This window comes from Felis catus, chromosome D3 (assembly GCF_018350175.1).
Source record: "Felis catus isolate Fca126 chromosome D3, F.catus_Fca126_mat1.0, whole genome shotgun sequence".
In the NCBI taxonomy this organism is placed as follows: Eukaryota; Metazoa; Chordata; class Mammalia; order Carnivora; family Felidae; genus Felis; species Felis catus.
In genome coordinates, this window is record NC_058379.1 from 46643412 (window position 1) to 46664227 (window position 20816).

At 44.9% G+C, this 20816-nt stretch overlaps 1 protein-coding gene across 11 annotated transcripts; it reads left to right on the forward strand.

The window, feature by feature from the left end:
- Positions 1-961: 961 nt before the first annotated feature.
- CABYR (calcium binding tyrosine phosphorylation regulated) lies at positions 962-20798 on the forward strand. Of its 11 annotated transcripts, none has more exons than XM_045041836.1 (6): positions 962-986; positions 4203-4375; positions 4475-4528; positions 15253-15603; positions 16456-16524; positions 18720-20798. In XM_045041836.1, exons 2-6 carry the CDS (start codon positions 4228-4230, stop codon positions 19325-19327), a joined length of 1230 nt encoding a protein of 409 aa, XP_044897771.1. In that variant the 5' UTR covers positions 962-986; positions 4203-4227; the 3' UTR covers positions 19328-20798. The 11 variants fall into 11 exon arrangements, 10 of the variants coding, with proteins under 10 accessions (XP_044897771.1, XP_044897767.1, XP_044897772.1 ...); XM_045041832.1 differs by lacking the exon at positions 962-986 and adding an exon at positions 1545-1683; XM_045041835.1 differs by lacking the exon at positions 962-986 and adding an exon at positions 1798-2006.
- Positions 20799-20816: the final 18 nt, after the last annotated feature.

Genomic DNA, 20816 nt, shown 5'->3' on the forward strand with positions numbered 1-20816 from the left:
CAAACAGTATGTGTGTTCAGGCCAGTTTCGAGTCAGGTGGGAACGAAATAACATTTGAATTTTGCAGAGGTCATGCCAAGAACCTTGAACTTCCATGAAGTAAGGATGGGGAGCAAGGAGAAATGCAAAGCAAAGCAGAGTATCATTTTGCATTTAGATCCCTAGTGACTGAAAGGACAAGAAGAATATAAAACCACCTGAAATCATTAAGAGTTCTAGAAATCAAAGCAGTGAATAGTGGTTTGAAAATTTTTGGTTAAATGTTTTCACTGTAACAATTTGCCTCTCAGGGACGTGGACAAAAGAGTCATTGATGAAATGTGGAAAGAGGACATGCATTGCAGATATTCTGCACAGTACCTAAGACCTGTGTGTCCAAGGTGGCCTGCCAAGGTTAGGCTACAGAAGCATAAATAATTCCCAAAGATGCCATAAATGGGGTTTGTACTTGGGGGTTTTAGAAGGTTTCATTCTATCTTTGATAGTTAAATATATTATGAACGAAACCACCAAAAATCATGACAGCTTCATTTCACTTTTATCCACCAAAATGGGGCCCGGGGCAGTGGCCAAGGACAAGTACCATCTGCAGACCTATCATCACAATCTAAAATTAGCATTTCTGCTTTCAAAATGCAATCTTCAGGAGAAGAGGGAGCCTGTGACATAATGAGCACTCAGTAACTATTATTTGGAAGATTTAGTATGTGTAGAAAGTGCTCTGTACAGCATAGATGGAGACTGGTGCCCTAAGCATTGCCTCTTAAGAGCTCTGGAAGCCTTAACTGTTTTCTGAATTTTTTTGAAGTGTTTTTTTTTTTTTAAATCATATCTATGCCTTGAAGATACTGTTTGGTTGATTTACAATGATTCTTGTTTAAATATTTGAAAACGAGTTACGTTGAAGCCCGTTTGGAGTTTGGTCATCATGATTATGGCGGCAGTTAATGCCCAGCTCAAGAATGTGAGTTTGGGTGAAGGAGCAGGTATTTGAAACGAGTCTATGTGCCTTTCTTTACTTTGGTCTGAATTGCAACCGGTTTCTGGTAGTAGGATTTGGGGAGGGTGGGTTGTGTCTGTATTGCCAGATCCGAGTTACAGAAAGTGGCAGCCTCAAGATTATTGCCAAATTCTCTTCCCACAGGTGATTTTCTCAAAAGGGAAAGTACTGTGTTACATAAAATTATTCGTTCTCTTCAACATTTTAGCATTATGTATACCGTGACAGACTATTCTTCTAAAAGCTGGCTGAAAAGAGAAACATTGTGGAGGAAGGGGTAGTGCGAAGAGGCGAGGCGGCGACTGCAAGATGCCATAAATCTATTTGTTTCCTTCTACACCAGCTCTTATTTTATGATGAGCGATGAAGTGGAAAGGCCGTAGCCTTGAGCGACTTCTGGCGGTTTGGAAACGGCAGTTTGTATTCTAGAAAAGGCAAAGCCCACCTGCGTGTCTGGCCCGCGGAGTTGGAGCCTTTGTCCTTTGCGGCTCCCCACTGGCTGAGGATGCTGAGGCTCCGCCTCCTTTCCTGACCGCGAGCTCCCAGCAGGAGGGAGGAGCTTTGTGACGCACGCCCTGACGTCCACAGGGCTATAAATACCAGCTCAGCGCCCCTACTCCTTCAGGAGCCGCCGGCAAGGGGGCAACGAGGAAGCTTTTTAGAGCGTAGGCGGAAAGGAAAAGGTGGGGGAGTCTGGAGAAAAGGCCCCCCCGCCCTGCGGCCCAGGAGGCGGTCACGCCCTCGGGGCGCCTCTCGCGGTGGGCTCGGTGGATGGTTGTTCCAGTGCTGGGGAAGACGGAGGGCCCCCGGAGTGGGAGGCCCGTGGGGAAGGGCAGGCTCACAACCGTGGGTGTGGCGGAGCTCCGGGAGTCCCGGCGGTGGGTCTGCCACCTGCGCCTCCTGAACTAGACGCGGAACCGGGACGCCCGCTCTCCGTTTCGCTGCCCTTCCCACCAAACCCAACGGCAAACCAAGCACAAACCCCAACGTAGGTCTTGAGGGAGCGGTGTGTATTGTTGACGTTTCCTATGGCTCTGAAGCCCGCACTCCCGCATTCTCAGCCTACAGCACCGTTGTCCCGCTGAGGTGTTAGCCCTGGGGGAGTGGGTAAAAACGCAAGCTCACAGTTGAGCACCAGGGGTCGGGGTAGTAAAAGAAGTTTTGGACAAGTAACCTCTAAAGGAGAGATTTGGATAGAATTAAGCGGTCGGTTTTAAGCTGTCAGTGTGTGTGTGTGTGTGTGTGTGTGACTACCCGTCGATGTAGTCCTGCTTGGTGTCGCAGTATTTCTCAACTTGCTCAGGACAATTTTTCTCATGGGACTGTTGTAGGACGTACAGCATCCCAGGTCTTGGGGCACTGAAAGGCCTCGCACACTTCCAGAGTGTGGAGTGGTTGGGGGCGCGGCATACCGCCTGCGCGGAGAACCAATAGGATCACTGTACGGCCGTTCTGTCCACGGTTGGTGGCAGCAACTGCCAACTGCCTACAGAAAGGGTGTTTGGGTAGCTCCATCATGGCTGCCGGTAAGCCGCTTTTCCAAACGTGACTTATCGACTCACACTGGGGTGCAAAATGTGTACTTGAAAAAAAATTACACATGCACACAAAAATAGCGTATCTGTGGATCATGCATACAATTACTGCCTACATCCCTTAACGTTTAGCTTGTAGCCTGCCAAAGGTGCACTAGTGGTGTGGGGTTGTTTTGGTTGTTTTTTTGTTTTTGTTTGTTTTTTGCGCACTAGTGGTTTTTTAAAGATAGTTTAATTCAGTAAAGGTCAAGTTGACTTAAACTTTGAGAGTAGATTTTCATTAAAGGATTCAATACACTTAATTATATCCTCAAAAGATTTGCTTTGACCAACAGAGATTCATTTTTTTCCCTGACCTTTGGGAAGATGAAACGTGCTTTTAAATATTCAGCATTTTGTTATGACACACAACTTTTTATTAGAGGTTGGCTCCTTATATAATTGCTGTAACTAAACCCTGCAACTTAGCTCTATGAAACTCGTTACTCGACTGTAGGGATGTTGTTGACATGATTCATTATATCCCACTATTCCCCTCTTTATGAGGACCTGGGGGAGAAATTTCTCCTGGGACTCGGTGTTCAGAATGCCTCTGAGTCTCCCAGGCAACTGATTTTTTATCTCAGAAACATGAACCATTTAACCAACTTTTTCCTATTTTGTGATGGCTGCCTGGTAGCTCAGGGGCTGATTTGACACGCCATCTCCATCAAAGTGTAGGATGTATGGCTTGCATGGGGATACTAACCTTACCTGTGGCTTCATCATATTTTTTCTACCATGATTTTTCCCTTACCATTGAACTCCTTTCCTTAAATAGTTCTGTTCTTTACACGTATTTATAAACCTCCTGAAATCATCTTGTACAGTGAAACAGAACACACACACACACACACACACACACACACACACACACACACTGACACACAGTTTAGGATGGCAATCTTTGCAACTCTTGAGCATTACAGGTTGGACTATGCAATACCCTTGTTACCATTTAAAATCAGAAAGGCGGCAGAAAGGGGAGAGAGGGGAAGACTAGGGCAGAGGTTAAGGGAGGATAGGAGAAAAGAGAGACGTGCATAGGGTAGTGGGTGGTGTGATACCACAAGTAAATTATACCTATTCTGATTGTTAAAGCAAAGGCTAAAAATTGTATACTGAAAGACAATCAACGTGTCCAGGGATACATTTAGAAAAATGAGGAAAAAGATGTTTTCTTGTAGAAACTCTATTCTACAATTCTATCTGATGAAGGTACAGAGAAAAAGCCAGTGCCCATGTAATTTCAAAGGATGTTTAGACACCGATACACGAGTTTAATTTATCTTTCTTGAAATTCTGCACAAAATATTTACTAAATTTTACAGAAACAAGTTTTGTTTGGTTGGTTCTTTGTTTTTACTATTATCCTAGAGTTCTCACCAGGGCTTTCCCCAGGGGGTTTAATAGTACTACTATATTGCTCATCTGCACATAATGAGCTATTGTGTGTGCGCGCGCGTGCGCACTCACGCCTGTGTGTTAACTACCATTAAGAATTAGCCCACTTTGCTAGAACAAATGCCTAGAAATTAGAACTAAAGGTAATAATTTCTATAGGAGACAGATTTGTTGTCAGAAGCTATCATATACTATTTATAAGACCTTGTTTTTCTTCATTATAGTTGATATTACAGACATCCTGCCCAAATGATTTCTTCAAAGCCCAGACTTGTCGTACCTTATGGCCTCAAGACTCTGCTCGAGGGACTTAGCAGAGCCGTTCTCAAAACCAACCCACCAAACATCACCCAGTTTGCAGCAGTTTATTTTAAAGAACTCATTGTGTTTAGAGAAGGTTTGTTATTCCTTGAGATTATATATTTGTTGCTTTGAAAAGGAAGGCATTTTAAATTGGGAATTTGATGTATCTAATTTCCTGCATTTATTCCTTCAGGGAATACTTCTCTGGATATAAAAGATCTCGTTAAACAATTTCATCTGATTGAAGGTAAGTACCACAAGTAGTAACAGTTTAATAATACTAGTTATAAATCATTGCATCATTACTAGCATACATTCAAGCTTCAGAATCATGCCCATAAATATTTTGTTTAATTATACTGATGTTTGTTTAATCACAGTTTAATTTTTATTATTGGATCTTTTTTTTTTTTTGAAGATTGGAAACTGACATTTTGGAGGATTTTAAATCTTTAAAATACAAACATAGGAAACACTCATCTTCAAACCGTTTGGTAAAATGAGACCTAGAACAGTATGTATAAACTATGACTCAGACCCTTCCTAATGTCCTCTATCTTTAAGGAAGTACAGTGAACTTTGAAGAAAACTGGATGTTGTAGTAATAGATGCACTACTTAGGAAAGTTGTCTAAACACTCTTCTTGGAAGATATTTTTATTAAGAAAAAAAAAACATCTTTTTTTCTTTTTTCCTCCTATGGTAGGTTAACTGCAGTTCTGTTGGAGGGCAAGAGATCAATTGTCACTGACCATCTTTTCTATCCCAAGTTTTTCATAGAAAGTGGTCTTCTCCAGCCCATCTCTCTGACATAGGGCTGTACAGGGCTTTGAAAAATTGTGTTTTATGTATATGTGTAAATGTCTAGGTGGACGTGACCGCATGAAACTGCATTGACAGAGGAGCACCGAGAAAAGTCAGATGGGGAGTAAGAGAAAAGCATAGTTACATGGTGACAATTTGGGTGGCTCACCAAAAGCAAAAGGGTGATCCCAAGGACAGGCATGCATATCTACAAGAATGGCAAGAAGAAGCTTTTGGCAAAATTTTGTGGAGAAAATGGGAGACTCCTGGGCAGGGAGAGAAATAACGAAGTATTTTTGCTGCTTTAGCTGGCCAACATTTTGGAATGACTGTGGAGAAAGAAAAGGTAGGATCAGTGAGTTTAAGCCACTTTTATACTCTACCAGTTTGGTGATGCCAATAGATAACATAGTCAAGATAGGGAGAAGTCAGGAGTAGGATCTAGGAAAATGTAGAAATCATGAGGGATTTGTGTCTATGGCGAAAGACCCAAAACAGAAAATGAGATTAAGGCTAGCAAGAGTCAGCATTTGAAGGGGCAGGAGAGTCCATTGCTGTGGTTCAGGAATATTTTACTATCTAGCCTGGCTTCTTCCCTGCAGGGTCCTGAGGACATTCCCAGCTTACCATGAGACACAGGTCTGGGATTTGCTTACCACCAGCAGGACATACAGACAAGTGCAAGAACCCTGACAACTCTCCCCTTCCCTGTGAAGCTTTCTCTTTGTACTCGTGCTGTCTATACCAGGAGCTATGTTTGAGAGGATTGGGATTGTGCAGGCTTACTATGTTTGAGAGTGGTGATAAAGTCGGTGAATCTTTATGGTGAGAGGTAACTAACTGGTAGCTTAAAAAAAAATTTTTTTTAATGTTTCTTATTTTTGAGAGAGAGACAGAGTGCAAGCAGAAAAGGGCGGGGGGGGGGGGCACAGAATCTGAAGTGGGCTCTAGGCTCTGAGTTGTCTGCACCGATCCCGACGTGGGGCTCGAACTCCTGAACCATGAGATCATAACCTGAGCTGAGGTCAGATGCCCAATTGTCTGAGCCACCCAGGCTCTTCTAACTGGTAGCTTTTGAGACTAATTTGTTTACTGAAGAACTTACCCACCATTCAGCTTAACAAGTGGACTAAATTAATGTGCATTACTTTAATTAACAGACTGAAGAATGGCTGTAGACCTAGACTGCTCTTTGGCAGTAGGGTAGAAATGAACATTGCTTATTCTAGTTTACTGGGGAGATGGGAAGGTAACATGAAGATATGACCAGAAAATATATTGATTTCATTGTTAACTAATACCAGTTTGGCTCATTTGTCTGCCTTTTATTGTTGTATCAACTGGTTTATTAATGGAAAACAGTGTCCATTAACTTAGGTCCTATCGTAGAGACTGCATGAGTCTGTGTGTATCCAGGAAAGCATCACTCTGGGCTAAAGAGGGACTATCTAGGGATATAGAGGCAGTTTCTATTTGGTAGGGCATTTCCTCCCCTGAATGACATCCTCCTATCTTCTAACTGGCTTAATTCCCCAAACGCAATTCCTGTGGGAGTGCCAAGTACATTTGGCTGCATGGTTGTTGGGTTCTCTACAATAAAAATGTAGGTAGAACAAGTGGCACCTTCTCCTTTAGACAGACTTCCCTTCTGTGGATCCCGCTGTTGTATATGGTGGCACCTGTAGTACCCTACATGCTCTCTTGGTCCCAAGGATTGTGGCTCTCCCAAGATTTCAGCGATGTGCAATATGGAAAAGTGGACCATTCTTTGAGGACCATGTGAACTGACCCTTACTTTGGTCTTTCAGTCTCTTCAGCATGAGGCTAGGTCAACCTAAAGGCAGTAGAAGGTATTAGCGCTTGCTGATGTGGGGCAAAGGCTAACTCCCATCCCTAATGCATTGGTCCCACTCACCTCCCAACTATCAGATGTGACTGTGAAAGACATTGGTTTTTGTCTACAGTACATCCTTGTGCGTACCCTTTTATTTGAACACTTCATCCTGGATTTTTCTTGGAAGGAGGCCCATTTTTGGTAGCTTCTTTATAGGACAAACAGGGTTCACCCATCTCCCAGTGCCTTTAAAAATTCATACAAACTCAGGTGATGGAAGAGGTGGGGAGGAAAAGTACCAGATACGAAGCAAACTTTTCTCACTTCTCTGTTGTCTCTCATCATTTCCTCATTTTCCAGAGCCTAGGACCTATGGGATAGTCCCTGACTGTCCAGGCCTCCACTGTGGCATTTCACCCATATATGCCTATTTCCAAAGCAGTTCATGCTGTGAAACTTTCTTGGACTCCCTTCTTGTTTTTTGTTTGTTTGTTTGTTTGTTTGTTTGTTTGTTTTTGCAATTTGATTAAATAGATCTCACTACCACATGAATGCATGAAAAGTGCCGCAATTTTTCAGTCTTCTCAGGAGTTTCTTTGTTAATAGAGATGAATCATTAATTGGGGGGATTTTAGAAACTCAGCTGTATTTTAAAGCAAAAGAGTTGTCTCTTAAGTTCTACCACTTAGTATATGGTAGGAAAAGAAAGGAAAAAGGAATGGAATCATTGAGTACAGGCTTACCTTGGAGATATTGTGGGTTTAGTTCCAGACCACCACAATAAAGCAAATACTGCAATAAAGCCAGTCAAATGAACTTTTTTCATTTCCCAGTGCATATAAAAATTACGTTTATACTATACTGTAGTCTATTAAGTGTGCAATAGTATTATGTCTAAAAAAAGTGTACATACCTTAATTTAAAAAACTTTACTGCTAAAAAAATAAAATAAAATGAATTAAAAGGTAACTACCATCTGAGCTTCCAGAGAGCTTGATGGTTGCTCTTGATGTTGATGGCTGCTGACTGATCAGGGTGGTGGTCCCTGAAAGTTGGGGTATCTGTAGCAATTTCTTAAAATAAGACAACAGTAAAGTTTGTCACATCGATTGACTCTTCACAAATGATTTCTCTATGGCATGTGATGCTATTTGATAGCATTTTACCCACAGTAGAACTTCTTTCGAAACGCAGTCAGTCTTCTCAAACCCTGCTGCTACTTGAGCAACTAAGTTTATGGAATATTCTAAATTCTTTCAACAGTCTTCACCAGGATTGTAGACCATCTCAAGAAACCACTTTCTTTGCTCATCCATAAGGAGCAACTCTTCCTCTGTTCAAGTTTTATCCTAGACTGCAGCAATTCAGTCCCTTCTTCTGGCTCCACTCCTAATTCTGGCTATCTTGCTGTTTTCACCCCATCTGCAGTGACTTCCCCCAGTGAAGTCATGAACCCCTCAAAATCATCCATGACTTTGGAATTAACTTCTTCTAGATGCCTATTAATGTTGATATTTTGACCTCTTCCCATGAGTCACAAATATTCTTAATGGCATCTAGAATGGTGACTCCTTTCCAAAGGTTTTCAACTGACTTTGCCCAGATCCATCAGAGGAATCATTATCTTTTGCAACTAGAGCCTTACAAAATGTATTTCTTAAATAATGAGATTTGAAAGTTGAAATTATTTCTTGATTCATGGACTGCAGTATCGATGTATTAGCAGGTATGAAAACCACATTCACCTCATTGTACGTCTCCATCAGAGCTCTGGGATGACCAGGTACATTGTCCCTGAGCAGTAATATTTTGAAAGGAATTTTTTTCTCTAAGTGGCAGGTCTCAACCCAGAGTTTAGGGGGTTTAAACTCTAAACCCTCAGTTTATTCAGTTAACCGGGGCACCCAGGTGGCTCAGTCAGTTAAGCATCTGACTTTGGCTCAGATCATGATTTCGCAGTCCATGAGTTCGGGCTTCATGTTGGGCTCTGTGCTGACAGCTCAGAATCTGGAGCCTGCTTCAGCTTCTGTGTCTCCCTCTCTCTCTCTGCCCCTCCCCTGCTCATGTTCCGTCTGTCTCTCTCAAAAATAAACATTAAAAAATTAATAAAAGTAAGTAAATAAAATATTCAGTAAGCCATAGTGTAAATGGACATGCTGTTACCAGGCTTTGTTGTCCCATTTATAGAGCCCATGCAGAGTAGATTTAGCATAATTCTTAAGACCCCCAGGATTTTCAGAATGGGAAAAGAGCATTGGCTTCAACTCAAAGTCACCAGCTGCAGTAGCCCCTAACAAGACAGTCAGATTGTCCTTTGGAGCTTTGAAGGCAGGCATTGACTTCTCTCTAGCTATGAAAGTCCTAGACAGCATCTTCTAATATAAGAATGTCTCACCTACATTGAAAATCTGTTGTTTAGCGTAGCCACCCTCAGTAATGATCTAGCTAGATCTCCTGGATAATTGCGGCGGCTTCTACATCAGCACTTGCTGCTTCCCCTTGCACGTTGATGTTATGGAGACGGTGTTTTTCCTTAAACCTCATGAACCACCTCTGCTCGCTTCAGACGTTTCTTCTGCAGCTTCCTCCTCTCTCAGACTTGACAGAATTGACGAGAGTTAGGACTTTGCTCTGGATTAGGCTTTTGGTCTAAGGGAATGTTGTGGCTGGTTGGAGCTTCTATCCAAAACACTAAAACATTCTCCCTATCAGCAATAAGGCTGTTTCGCTTTCTTATCATTCATGTGTTCGCTGGTTTAGCACTTTCAATTTCCTTTAAGAACTTTTCTTTGCATTCACAACTTGGCTAACTGGTTGGCATAAGAGTTCAGCCTATCTCAGCTGTCACCATGCCTTCCTCACTAAGCTTAATCATTTTCTAGCTTTTGATTTAAAGTAAGAGACATGAGACTCTTTCTTTCACTTGAGCACTTAGAGGCCATTGTAGGGTTATCGATCGGCCTAATTTCAATATTGTTGTGTCTCAGGGAATGGGGAGGTCCCAGCAGAGGGAGAAAGATGGGGGGAACAGCCAGTCAGTGGCCTTGCTTAACAGGGTTGCCACAAACCTTCAGTTTGTAAAAAATGCAATACTTGCAAAGTAAAATAAAGTGCGATAAAATGAGGTACCTGTACCTGTTTTGTCCTAGGTACTTACAATATATTTTGTCAATTAAGACACCTTTATAAGTAGGTAACATCATTGCAATTTTACGTGAGAAATCTGATGCTTGGGTGTGATTACATAACTTGTAAGCTTCTAAATATTAATTGGTAGAGTTGGGATCTAAACTGAGATCTTCCTAGAAGCATAACTCATGCTCTTTCTACAGTAAATAGCATTCTAGGATCCCTCTGGAAAAACTTGAAATTCTTCAACTAAAAGAGTGAAGGGAGAGGAATTTCAGCTCCCTTTCCCCACAGTATCTCCTCCTTTCACTTCTTCCTCCATCATGTTGTGCAGACTCTGAAGCCAGATTGTGCTAGTTGTCATTTTTTCAGCACTCAGTGAGGAGGGTGGGAAGCACTTTCCCGTTCAGAGTGGTAAATGTAATCTCAACACCACTATCACCTTACATCCCCCTAAGCTTCATTCAGTCCGGTTTCTAGTATCAGCCTTGTCCTGCTTCCAACAAAGGCAGGAAATAACAAACCCTTCTGAAGAACCAAGGAGGCCTAGCCCACCCTGAGTTAACCTGTTAGCTTTTCGTAGTCATCTTGGACATTCTTGGCTTGGCCATAGAACAGTAATTACCGTCATGCACTGTTGTTGACCTTTGGGCCCAGTTTCAATTTCTATGCAGCACCATAGCAGTTATGTGTATCATTACATGTTGTCTTGAGCTACTTAATCATAGCAAACATTTATGAAGTTTTTAGTTTAATTCTTAGTTTTAAAACCTTTTTTAAGTTTGTTTTTGACAGAGACAGAGCTTGAGCAGGGGAGGGGCAGAGAGAGAGGGAGAGAGAATCCCAAAGAGGCTCCACGCTGTCAGCACAGAGCCCGATGTGGGGCTTGAACTCACGAAACAGTGAGATCATGACCTGAGCTGAAGTCAAGCGTTGGAAGCTTAACCAAGTGTGCCACCTGGGTGCCCCAACTTTTAGTTTAATTCTTGTACCAAATTCTATTCTCATGCATTATTTTCATGGTTGGTTACATATACTTGTAGCTATTCTCTCTTATTAAGTAAATGAGAAATGTATCAATTTCAGGACAGCCTATACTAAATTTTGTGAAGCCCTGGTGCTTACTCTGCACTTTCTGGGCATTTTTTTTTTTTTCAAGTAAGGAAATCAAGCTACACTGATGCCCTAAACAGGGATGGGTGATGTGCCAAAATGATCTTTTTATCTCTCCAAGTCTTGTATTTGTCTAGACAGGGTGGTAAAATTTGTACCAAGGTAAGAATTACATTAAGTTGAAAAGGGTTCAAATGATTCTGTGGTGGTGATGTTGGGAAGGGGGCTTGGGTCTTTTATGCTTTTCCACTGTGTTAACATTAATCAGTTGGGGAACTAGTCCATACTAAAGACGGCAAACAAATCATTGAGCCAATGATATAGTCAAGAGTTGGGGTCAGACTAGGGGCAGAAACAGAGCTAATTAGGATTGAGAGAGGAAGCAGATATGGCAAACCAGAAAATTAGGACAAGGAGGTCAGGGACAGCAGGACCCAAGAGTCAGTACATGAAGGGAGAACATCTTTGAGAAATGTATCGCTCTGCTAGTCAGGAGCCTTGATAGCTCCCTATTGTTCACAAAATCCAAACTCTTTGGTGTTGTAGAGATACTTTTGCAAAAATATTAAACTCTAATATACATGATTTCAGATAGCCTCTGATTGTTCCTGTTCACTCCGTTCATGTCTACCTGTTGACGTATTCATTTGCTTTAGGAGAAAAGGCGAAAATAGCTAGAGCAAGGAAGTCGTTACTCCGTACTGAGTCTCCCAAGTTCATAGCAAGAAAGCTAACACTTTGGAGTTTTGCAGGAACCTGTTTTTGTTGAGAGAAGATCTTGGACTTTCCAGAGTGGAATTTTAATTTACAAGCCAAAGATTCTGGTAGAGTCAAGTTTATATTTAAAATTTTTTTAAAAAATTTGTTTTTGAGGGGCGCCTGGGTGGCGCAGTCGGTTAAGCGTCTGACTTCAGCCAGGTCACGATCTCGCGGTCCGGGAGTTCGAGCCCCGCGTCAGGCTCTGGGCTGATGGCTCGGAGCCTGGAGCCTGTTTCCGATTCTGTGTCTCCCTCTCTCTCTGCCCCTCCCCCGTTCATGCTCTGTCTCTCTCTGTCCCCAAAATAAATCAACGTTGAAAAAAAAAATTGTTTTTGAGAGAGAGAGAAAGAGAGAGAGGGCAGGAGAGGCAGAGAGAGAAGGAGACACAGAAATGGAAGGGGGCTCCAGGCTCTGAGCTGTCAGCACAGAGAGGATGCAGGGCTTGAACCCATGGACTGTGAGAGCTTGACCTGAGTCGAAATCGGTTGCTTAACCGACTGAGCCACCCAGGCACCTTACAAGGTTTTATTTTATATATGCCAGGGAGGAGGGGGGTGGGTGGGTAAAGTTAGGATATAAGCTCATCTCCTGCTGCAAAGGGAGGGGAAATGAGAAGTCCTTCCTGGCAATGGGGCTGTGGTACTAGGGCGTGCATAACAATTGCCAGCTGAGATCCAGAGCAGTTATAAGGAAGGTAAAATCTCTGATTGGAATTCCCTAAAACGTGAACAAAACGCTTGCTCTTTGCTTTCCTGGGTGCCTCTCAGAGACGCAGTGTGATTAGCATCGTTTAACATAACCTATGCTACATTCAGCACCTCCACCATAATTGTAATTGTGATCAGACATTCAGTAAGTATTTGTTGAATAAAAAATTCTATTTGAAGCAGTAGATTAGAAATAATGGAGAGTCTTTCTCAGATGGGCCTGAGATAAGATTTCTGATGCCCCAGGATCTGCATGTGGCTTTTAGTTGGTGCAGATGTGTTTCGATTGTCCCAGAGTGCTGAAATCGCAGGGCGTCGGGCTGAGAAAAGTGCAGTTACTCAACCTGCCAGCTGAGAGCTACAGCACAAAATGTCCAAGCTGGGACTGGATCAAAATTGGCAGCTAGGCCTCAGAGGCTAAAGAGGAACAAATTAGGAAGGGCTCTCCCAGTCCTTGAGTGAAGTAACAGGCCGCATTTTTCGCAGGGTGGAAATACTTCAGGAAATACAGCAAAGTCAGAGACAACGCCCAGAGCACAGGCAATAGGTGCTGTGCCTCCACCAGAGGTCACAGACAGGTGGCAGGAAAGGGCTACATGGGTCAGAACCAGAGCGAACTCTCACATTCACATTCCCTCTTTAGAAGCGGGAGAACCTTCGATAAAAGAGCGATACCCCAAAAGGGTGAATAATTGACCAATTAACCAAAGGAGACTTTTAAACTAGAAGGGATAAATACTTTAGATCAACTAAATTTTGCCATGTAGAAATGAGCATTTTAATGCAGACAGAGAAAGTAATGCTTTGTGACAAGCCTGTCATAGTGTGTAAATTTTCATCCCTTTACAGGCCCCTGAATGCAAACGCAGCTTCCTGCAATCCGCATCTATCCTGCCTTTGCGATCCTCGCTCCCATTGAGTACAAGACAGCTTGTTGTCTTCTGGGTTTTGCTTTATGCTGCTCCCCTCTCCAGGAGTTCCTTTCCACCTTTCAAGTGCTACATATCCTTAAAGCCCAATTCATTATTTCATTTAACAAATATGTACATTCCTACCCACTGCCAGATGTTGTGCTAGGTGAGATTCAGTGGGGAAGGAGAGAGTTCACTTTCAGCTCTGATGGAGGGGCTGGTATCACACCTAGCCTATCAACAGCCATAATGCTGAAGAAATTGTACAAAACAAAGTCCAGTGCCTGGATACTTGGGAGAAGAGATTCACAGAAAGTGAGCCCCTCATGCACCCTCGCAGCATTTTTCAAACTCTTGCACAGGGAAAGCGAGGCCAAGCAGAGAGAGTGGAAGTGTCCCTGGGAAGAGGAAATGCAGAAGCAGAGTTAGGGGCTACTAATATGGCTAGGATTCAAGCAACAAAGTATCTGAGGGAGTGTTTGCAGAGAAGAATCCCACCCCCCCCCCCACCCCCATAAAAAAACGCAAAGCCCTTTTCATTGGGGTTGCTGGCCAACCCCTAGCCGCTTGCCTGTGGAGGACGGCTTGGGGCTTAGCCGGGAAGAGCTGGGGGGAGACAGGCAGCTGAGTGGGGGGGTTTGAGAAGTAGTGTGCTGTTGGTGTGGGGGAGGTTGGGCCCAGCCGAGGTGAAGAGACTTGTGAAACTCTGGCCATGCAGTTGAGACTCCAGGAAGGTCAAAGCCAAGGAATAATAAATCTTGTGGGAGGAGTAAGAACAAAACTGAAACACACTTTGTGCTTTTCCTGCAGATAGCATTCTGGTATTAGGGAAACATTTCCCCAAGAGAGAATCCTCAGTGCGGCAAGCAGATGTGACCGCGTGCGACAAGGAAGGGCCGGGGGGGGGGGGGGGGTGGTCAGGCAGATGCGGAGCTGAGAAAAGGGGCTCACAGCAGTTTTCCAGTCCTAGGAGTTTTTGCACGTCACCAGCCCTCTCGCCATCCCCAGCCATGGGAACTTCTTCCTGCCCGAGGACTCACCGAGTCCACACGTACACGTGGATCCAGAGTTCTCTCTCGGCCCCTCTTGTCTGGGTCAGTACGGCTTGGCCTGCATTATCACATCTTGCCAGCAAGATCACTACCATTTTTAGGCTAGACTAGACGGGGCTTCCTAACGTAGAAGTGTCCTGTAGTCAAGTTTTCCGATTCATCGTTAAATTTTATATATGCATTTTCTTAAATTGAGGAATGCCTTTATTAACATGACAGCATTTGTTTCATTAATAAGCTATTCCATCAGCTGAAGATGAGGTCACTTACTGCTCGGGTTGAAGTCTTGCCCTCTGCCCTCTGGTTTTGTGTAGAGGTTTAGATCAGAAGCTTTTTCCATGGAGGTTTTCAACTCAATTCTAGGCAGTTATGGTCTTTTCCCTGATGCTGACCAGCTGAAGTGGTATCTGATTATGCGTTTTGTCACCGTGCTACTCAGGGTCACTTAGTTCTGAGGAGATGAACTGACTGAGGGATCTTTTGAGTGGATCAGGACAGGGAAGTTTCATTACCCACACGAAATCACTGATGTTGGGAAATAAAGCAAACTCTTTTGTACTCGTGTATGTACTGCCATCTGAATGTTCTACCTGTTACTGCTTTAAAATTTGGTGGCAGGTGGAGGGGGACACACGCTTATTAACCCATCCGGCTGTTTGTTAGTAGAGAGATGGTCAGAAGGAACGACACGAGAGAAGAAACCAGAATGTGTAAAAGAACCGGTAGGAACATCCATAGTTTCCCACGAACCTACACGGATGGAAAAATCTACAGACACAGAGGAGGACAATATAGCTGGACCACTGTTCATCAGCAAAACCACTCAGTTCCCATCAGTTCATGCTGAGCTGCTCCCAGAGCCCAAAGAGACGTCCGAAGCCGCTCGAGGCTCCAGTTCAAAGCCAACTACCTCTAAGGCTATGAGCCCACCGTCGTCACCGTCTCCGGCAGCTGGCTCCCCGGAGTTTGCTTATGTCCCAGCCGACCCAGCTCAGTTTGCTGCTCAGACGTTAGGTAACGTTGCATCTATTCATTCTGATCAGTCTGACGTGTTAATGGTGGATGTGGCAACAAGTTTGCCTGTGTTTTCCAAGGAGGTGCTCAGCTCAGAGGCTGCCGAAGATGCCGCGGCGGCCACTCCTGCTGCGTATTCTGCAGAGGTGGTGGCCCTGCAGGTTCTGAGCCAAACATCTGTCCGTGTAGATTTGGGTTCTGAATCTAAAGACGATGACGCTGAGCCATCAACGGCTTCCTCATTCCCCTTGCAGGATGAACAAGACCCTCCTGCTTACGATCAAGCTCCTGAGGTCCCTTTGCAGGCTGATATTGAGGTCACATCATTCGTTCATATATCCTCTATCTATAACGATGAGCCTGTGACTGAAGGAGTCACTTATGTCGAGCAAATACCAGAGCACATAGTTATCCCTTTCACTGATGACGTTGCTACTCTTAAAGAAAATGATCAGTCATCACCCTCTGGTCCCATTCCTGTAGCACTCATGAGGGGCTCAGGCAAAGCCGTAGGTTCTGGAAAACGTGCACAGTCGGAGGAGGACGCAGAATATTCCTCGGTGCAAATGGAGGCAGAAGCAGTTCTGTACTCCAACACCTCCCTGCAAGGTCCGCCTGCACAACTCCAGGATGCAGAGGGCTCTACCAATGCAGTAGGCTCTGAAAAATCTTTGCACCTTGAAATGCAGTTTACTGCTCTAGTCCCTGGCAATCCTGGGCAGGAGCAATCCGGGGAAAACTCTGCCACCCAGGAGATGGAGGCCACACTTGCGCTCTCTGGGGAAGCTGCCAAAGCAGGGAGCTTGGGTGCATCTGTAAGGTCATCTGGTGGTCCCCCCATTCCTGTTCCAGAAGGTCTTACTGAGCCAGAAATCGAACCAGAGTGGGAAGCAGCACCCGAACAAGGTTTGATGGAGCCAGGTAAGAAAATTAGATGCTGACAAAATTAAAGATTACATTTCAGGTGCCATCTAGATTTCAGGTAACCCCTAGGTAGGCTCCCTACAGATGGGTTGAAAGACTTTTAAATAGTTCTTAAAACAGCAAACCTACGTAAAGGCTTTGTTGAATTTGAGATTTTACTCTTACAAGATGAGTGATTTTAAAGTGACATCACCAAAGCTTGGCCTCAGAGTTTGCTCCACCCGGCACTTTTGGACACGGCACAGGTAGTGAAGAACCCTAAGAGCCAACTGTCAGGCCCAAGATACGTGAGGTGGCCGCGGTGGTGCTGGTTTGCAATCCCTCGCTTGTGAACGTAAACTCCAACCGCACAACGCCTTCTGGAGGCTGTGGCCTGTGGCGCGTCAGGGAAATGGTGGTGTGTCGCCCTTGCTTTCGCGCTGCGGCAGGAGAGCTCTGCGAACGGGTGTGGGGAGCTGGCCTGGCCCCGGTCTCCTGGCCCAACGGGGGGGCTTCATGCCTGGATGGCGAGGACAGGTCAGGCCCAAGTTCTGTCACACGGGAGAGCACGGAGGACCACCGGGCACTGGCACTGCCGAAACGACTGGTCTCCTGCCAGCTCCCTTGACGGGTGCTAACACCCCGCTGCTTTCGGGGCTGCTGGATCTTTCGGGGGCTTTCCCGTGACACAGACACGATTTGACCTCTCTCTCCATCTAACTGTGGCGTTTGGTCTGCCCCGCCCCCGGCCTCCTGTCTTCTCCCTTTTAGGGACGGATGGGTCATACAGGAGCCAACTCCCCCATTCCTTTTGCAGAAGCACTCTCAACTGCGGCTCTTCCCAGAGACAGAATGGTCAAGTGTTACCAAAGCAGGTGTTCGGGGATCAAATTCTGTCTGGCAGTGTGACAGGGTCCTGCACAGCCGAGAAGGCAGAGGGCAGCGTTGGGAGCTGGCACGCAGGACGGGCACTACACTCGTGGCTTATGCAGCACTGGCATCCCGAGTGACTATTTTCAGGGCCTCGCCCTTTCTAAAGCACTACGAGGATATTTCAAATGGAAGACTGGGCTTGTCCATATTTTTAATTGGCTTTGCAGAAGGATCAATTGACAGTATCTGAAGCTACTGAAAACTTACCAGTTTAATCATGTGCATAGTGTTATTTTCTGGGGAAGAAGAAAAGCTACACTGGGGATACAAGGCCCAGGGCTCACAAGGTGAACTTAGCACACTCTGGGCAAACTCCATCAGGAAGGAGTTTCGCCTCCGTCCCATCTTCTGCGACTCAGCTCTCCACGACAGTACGGTCTTCACTAGGCAAGTCAAACTTGACATTATAGATTCCTGGGGGTTAGATGGATGGCACTCCCTAGACCTTTTTTTTTTTTTTAATGTTTGTTTATGTTTGAGACAGAGACAGAGTGCGAGTGAGGGAGGGGCAGAGAGAGGGGGAGACAGAGAATCTGAAATAGGCTCTAGGCTCCAGAACCCTACGTGGGGCTCGAACTCACCAACCGTGAGATCATGACCTGAGCCCAAGTTGGATGCTTAACCGACTGAGCCACCCAGGTGCCCCTAGACCTCTTTTTTCTTAACCCCTCTGAGACCAACAGGCCTCATACTGCCACCTAGGACCTTTGACCTCAAGCCTTGCCTAAAAGGGGTGCTCTCTGGGGTTCTGAGTCCTAGATCATGAGATGATTCTACGTGGGGACAAATTAATGGGAGATGATGGTGCCTGTGAAGGGCCAGAGATAACTGATAATGTAATCAAAAGATGCCCCATGCAGACTTTAGTAAAGAAAAAGTCGCTCTGCAGCTGCATTAACACTTTTTCAGTGGCTTCACACGCCCTTCAGTTGATTGTTTTGGTAAAGCCACTAGTTTGGTAAAGTCCTCTCTGAGGATGCTGTGACAGCCACATCTAATGGGGGTGTCCCTGGAAGCGGCACTTAGCATGAGATTGCTTCTTTAGCCACGACTCTAGTGCCCCTGCCGCTTGCTGTCCCAACACTGTTCTCGTTTTCCAACTGGACAGAACCGCTCCTCTTTCACATTACCAAACACTATTTAGCCCTCTCTCTAGCATGCTTTATGGCACATATTTACTGCTCCAGCTGTTTATATGTAAACTTATAAAGACATTTCTGTGCATAGCGCCTGATACAGAGACCAAACCTTTAATGCCTGCAAATTTTTTTTTTTTATAGCCATAGCAGCAAGCGAAGCAGGACAACCACCACCATATTCTAACATGTGGACCCTTTATTGTCTAACTGATATGAATCAACAAAGTCGCCCATCACCGCCACCTGCACCTGTGCCTTTCCCCCAAGCAACCCTCTATTTATCTAATCCTAAGGATCCACAGTTTCTGCAGCAGCCACCGAAAGTTACTTCTCCAACTTACGTGATGCTGGACGACAGCAAGAAGACCAGTGCCCCACCTTTTATTTTAGTAGGCTCGAATGTTCAGGAAGCTCAGGATTGGAAACCTCTTCCTGGACATGCTGTTGTTTCTCAGTCAGATGCCTTGAAGAGATACACTGCAGTCCAAGTACCCATCGCTGTTCCTGCAGATCAGAAATTCCAGAAACATACCCCAAACCCCCAGAATGGTAGTCCTCCGCCAAGTGGACAAGATGTCCCCAGGCCACAAAGCCCAGTTTTTCTCTCTGTCGCATTCCCAGTAGAAGATGTAGCCAAAAAAGGTTCAGGATCTGGTGACAAACGTACCCCCTGTGGAAGTTATGGTATTGCTGGAGAGATAACCGTGACCACCGCCCATGTCCGCAGAGCAGAAACTGGGAACTGGTAGGTGCGTTTTCCTACCATAATGTGTGGGCCTTGGCTTGCTCCTAGTGTTTGATTTGCTGATCTGGAGGTTGTGTTTATGAAAATTGCATTGAGATATGCAAGGAGTTGGTGTATACTCAAATTTGATGAGGTTACTATCTCCAAGTTCATTGCCCCCAATTGCTAATAAATGCACAGTGCGTGTACTACACCGTGAGGACTCGGACTTGGTGCCTAATACATGAACCAATCCACTCGATCACCTTGAGAATATGGGTTCTTCATCTGGCCCCTGGAAGATACTAGAAAAGGGGTAGATTTATAAGAAGACATTCCGTAGGAACTGTATAATCCAATTGGTGTGTTAAGGGGTGGGTCGGAGCAGAGACAAGACATGAGCACTGGGGACAACTGGAGAGAGATAAGAGATTGTGTGTAGAGCAGTATGTTTGTTCCCTCTTAGAGTGAAGATTTATAGATTTACACAGTAGGAGTCTGGAAACGCCCTGAAGAGCCCAAACTGGAATGAACTGTGGATAAGACAGTTTTATCACTCACAGATCATCTTTAAATTCTTTACCCAGTACTTAATGCCACGTCCTGTGCTCGTCCCTCCTTCCTGAGGTGGGTAGGCAGGGCAAACCAGGGACCTTCCCACTTAGTGGGGGAAAGCACCAGAGTTAATTACACCATGTGAAGTAGGGTGAACCAAACAAGATGCTGACAGGTGTTCAGGCCCAGATGCAAACTGACCACTGAGTGAGTGCAAGGAGCCAGCCTTGTAGAGACCCCACAGACCAGGCCTAGGGCTTGAAAGAGCAGGAGTCTGAGACACCCCAAGGAGGCCAAAATGAGAGCGGCTGGGAAGAGCCGGGACAGCACCTAAGAGGACGCTGGAGCTGTGAAGAGAGGACCCTATGAGTCAGGGCCCCTGTGTCCCTAGGAGAGAGGCTGGGGTTAAAAGCTCAGTAGGAAGCCAGAGCCGGAGGTCACTAGAGGGAGCAGAGACACGAGTTAAGGAGGTATAATGCAACTGTTAAACCCACACCCCCACGAGTTCTGTTCCTTAAAACAATTTGTGGGAATTTCAAGCTGAACATCTGATGGGCAAAAGCTACATTTCCTTCACAGGCAGGTTCGAATACTACATCGCATTTAAGGAGACAACTCGGTTATAAAATCTTAGGCCTATGTGCCCTTATTCATCACCCCCTTTGTAGACTTTTAGCAGAATTGTCAAAATGGCTTTCTCAGCATGAAATGCTGGGATATTTCGCTGCAAATACAGGTAAATGAGTAGATAAGAATTTAATGACAGGAGTGCAGACCTCGTATTTCTGATCTGCCGTTCTTTTTACTTGTTCATTTTCATGATTAAACAATTCACTGTTTGCATTCCTAACAGATGCCAGTAGTGACGCCATTTGAGTCAACGTTCAAGGTGGAGTCTGCCACCCCGTGTAATTTGTCAATAAACTTCATGCAAGCATAAAGCCTTATGTTCTCATTTT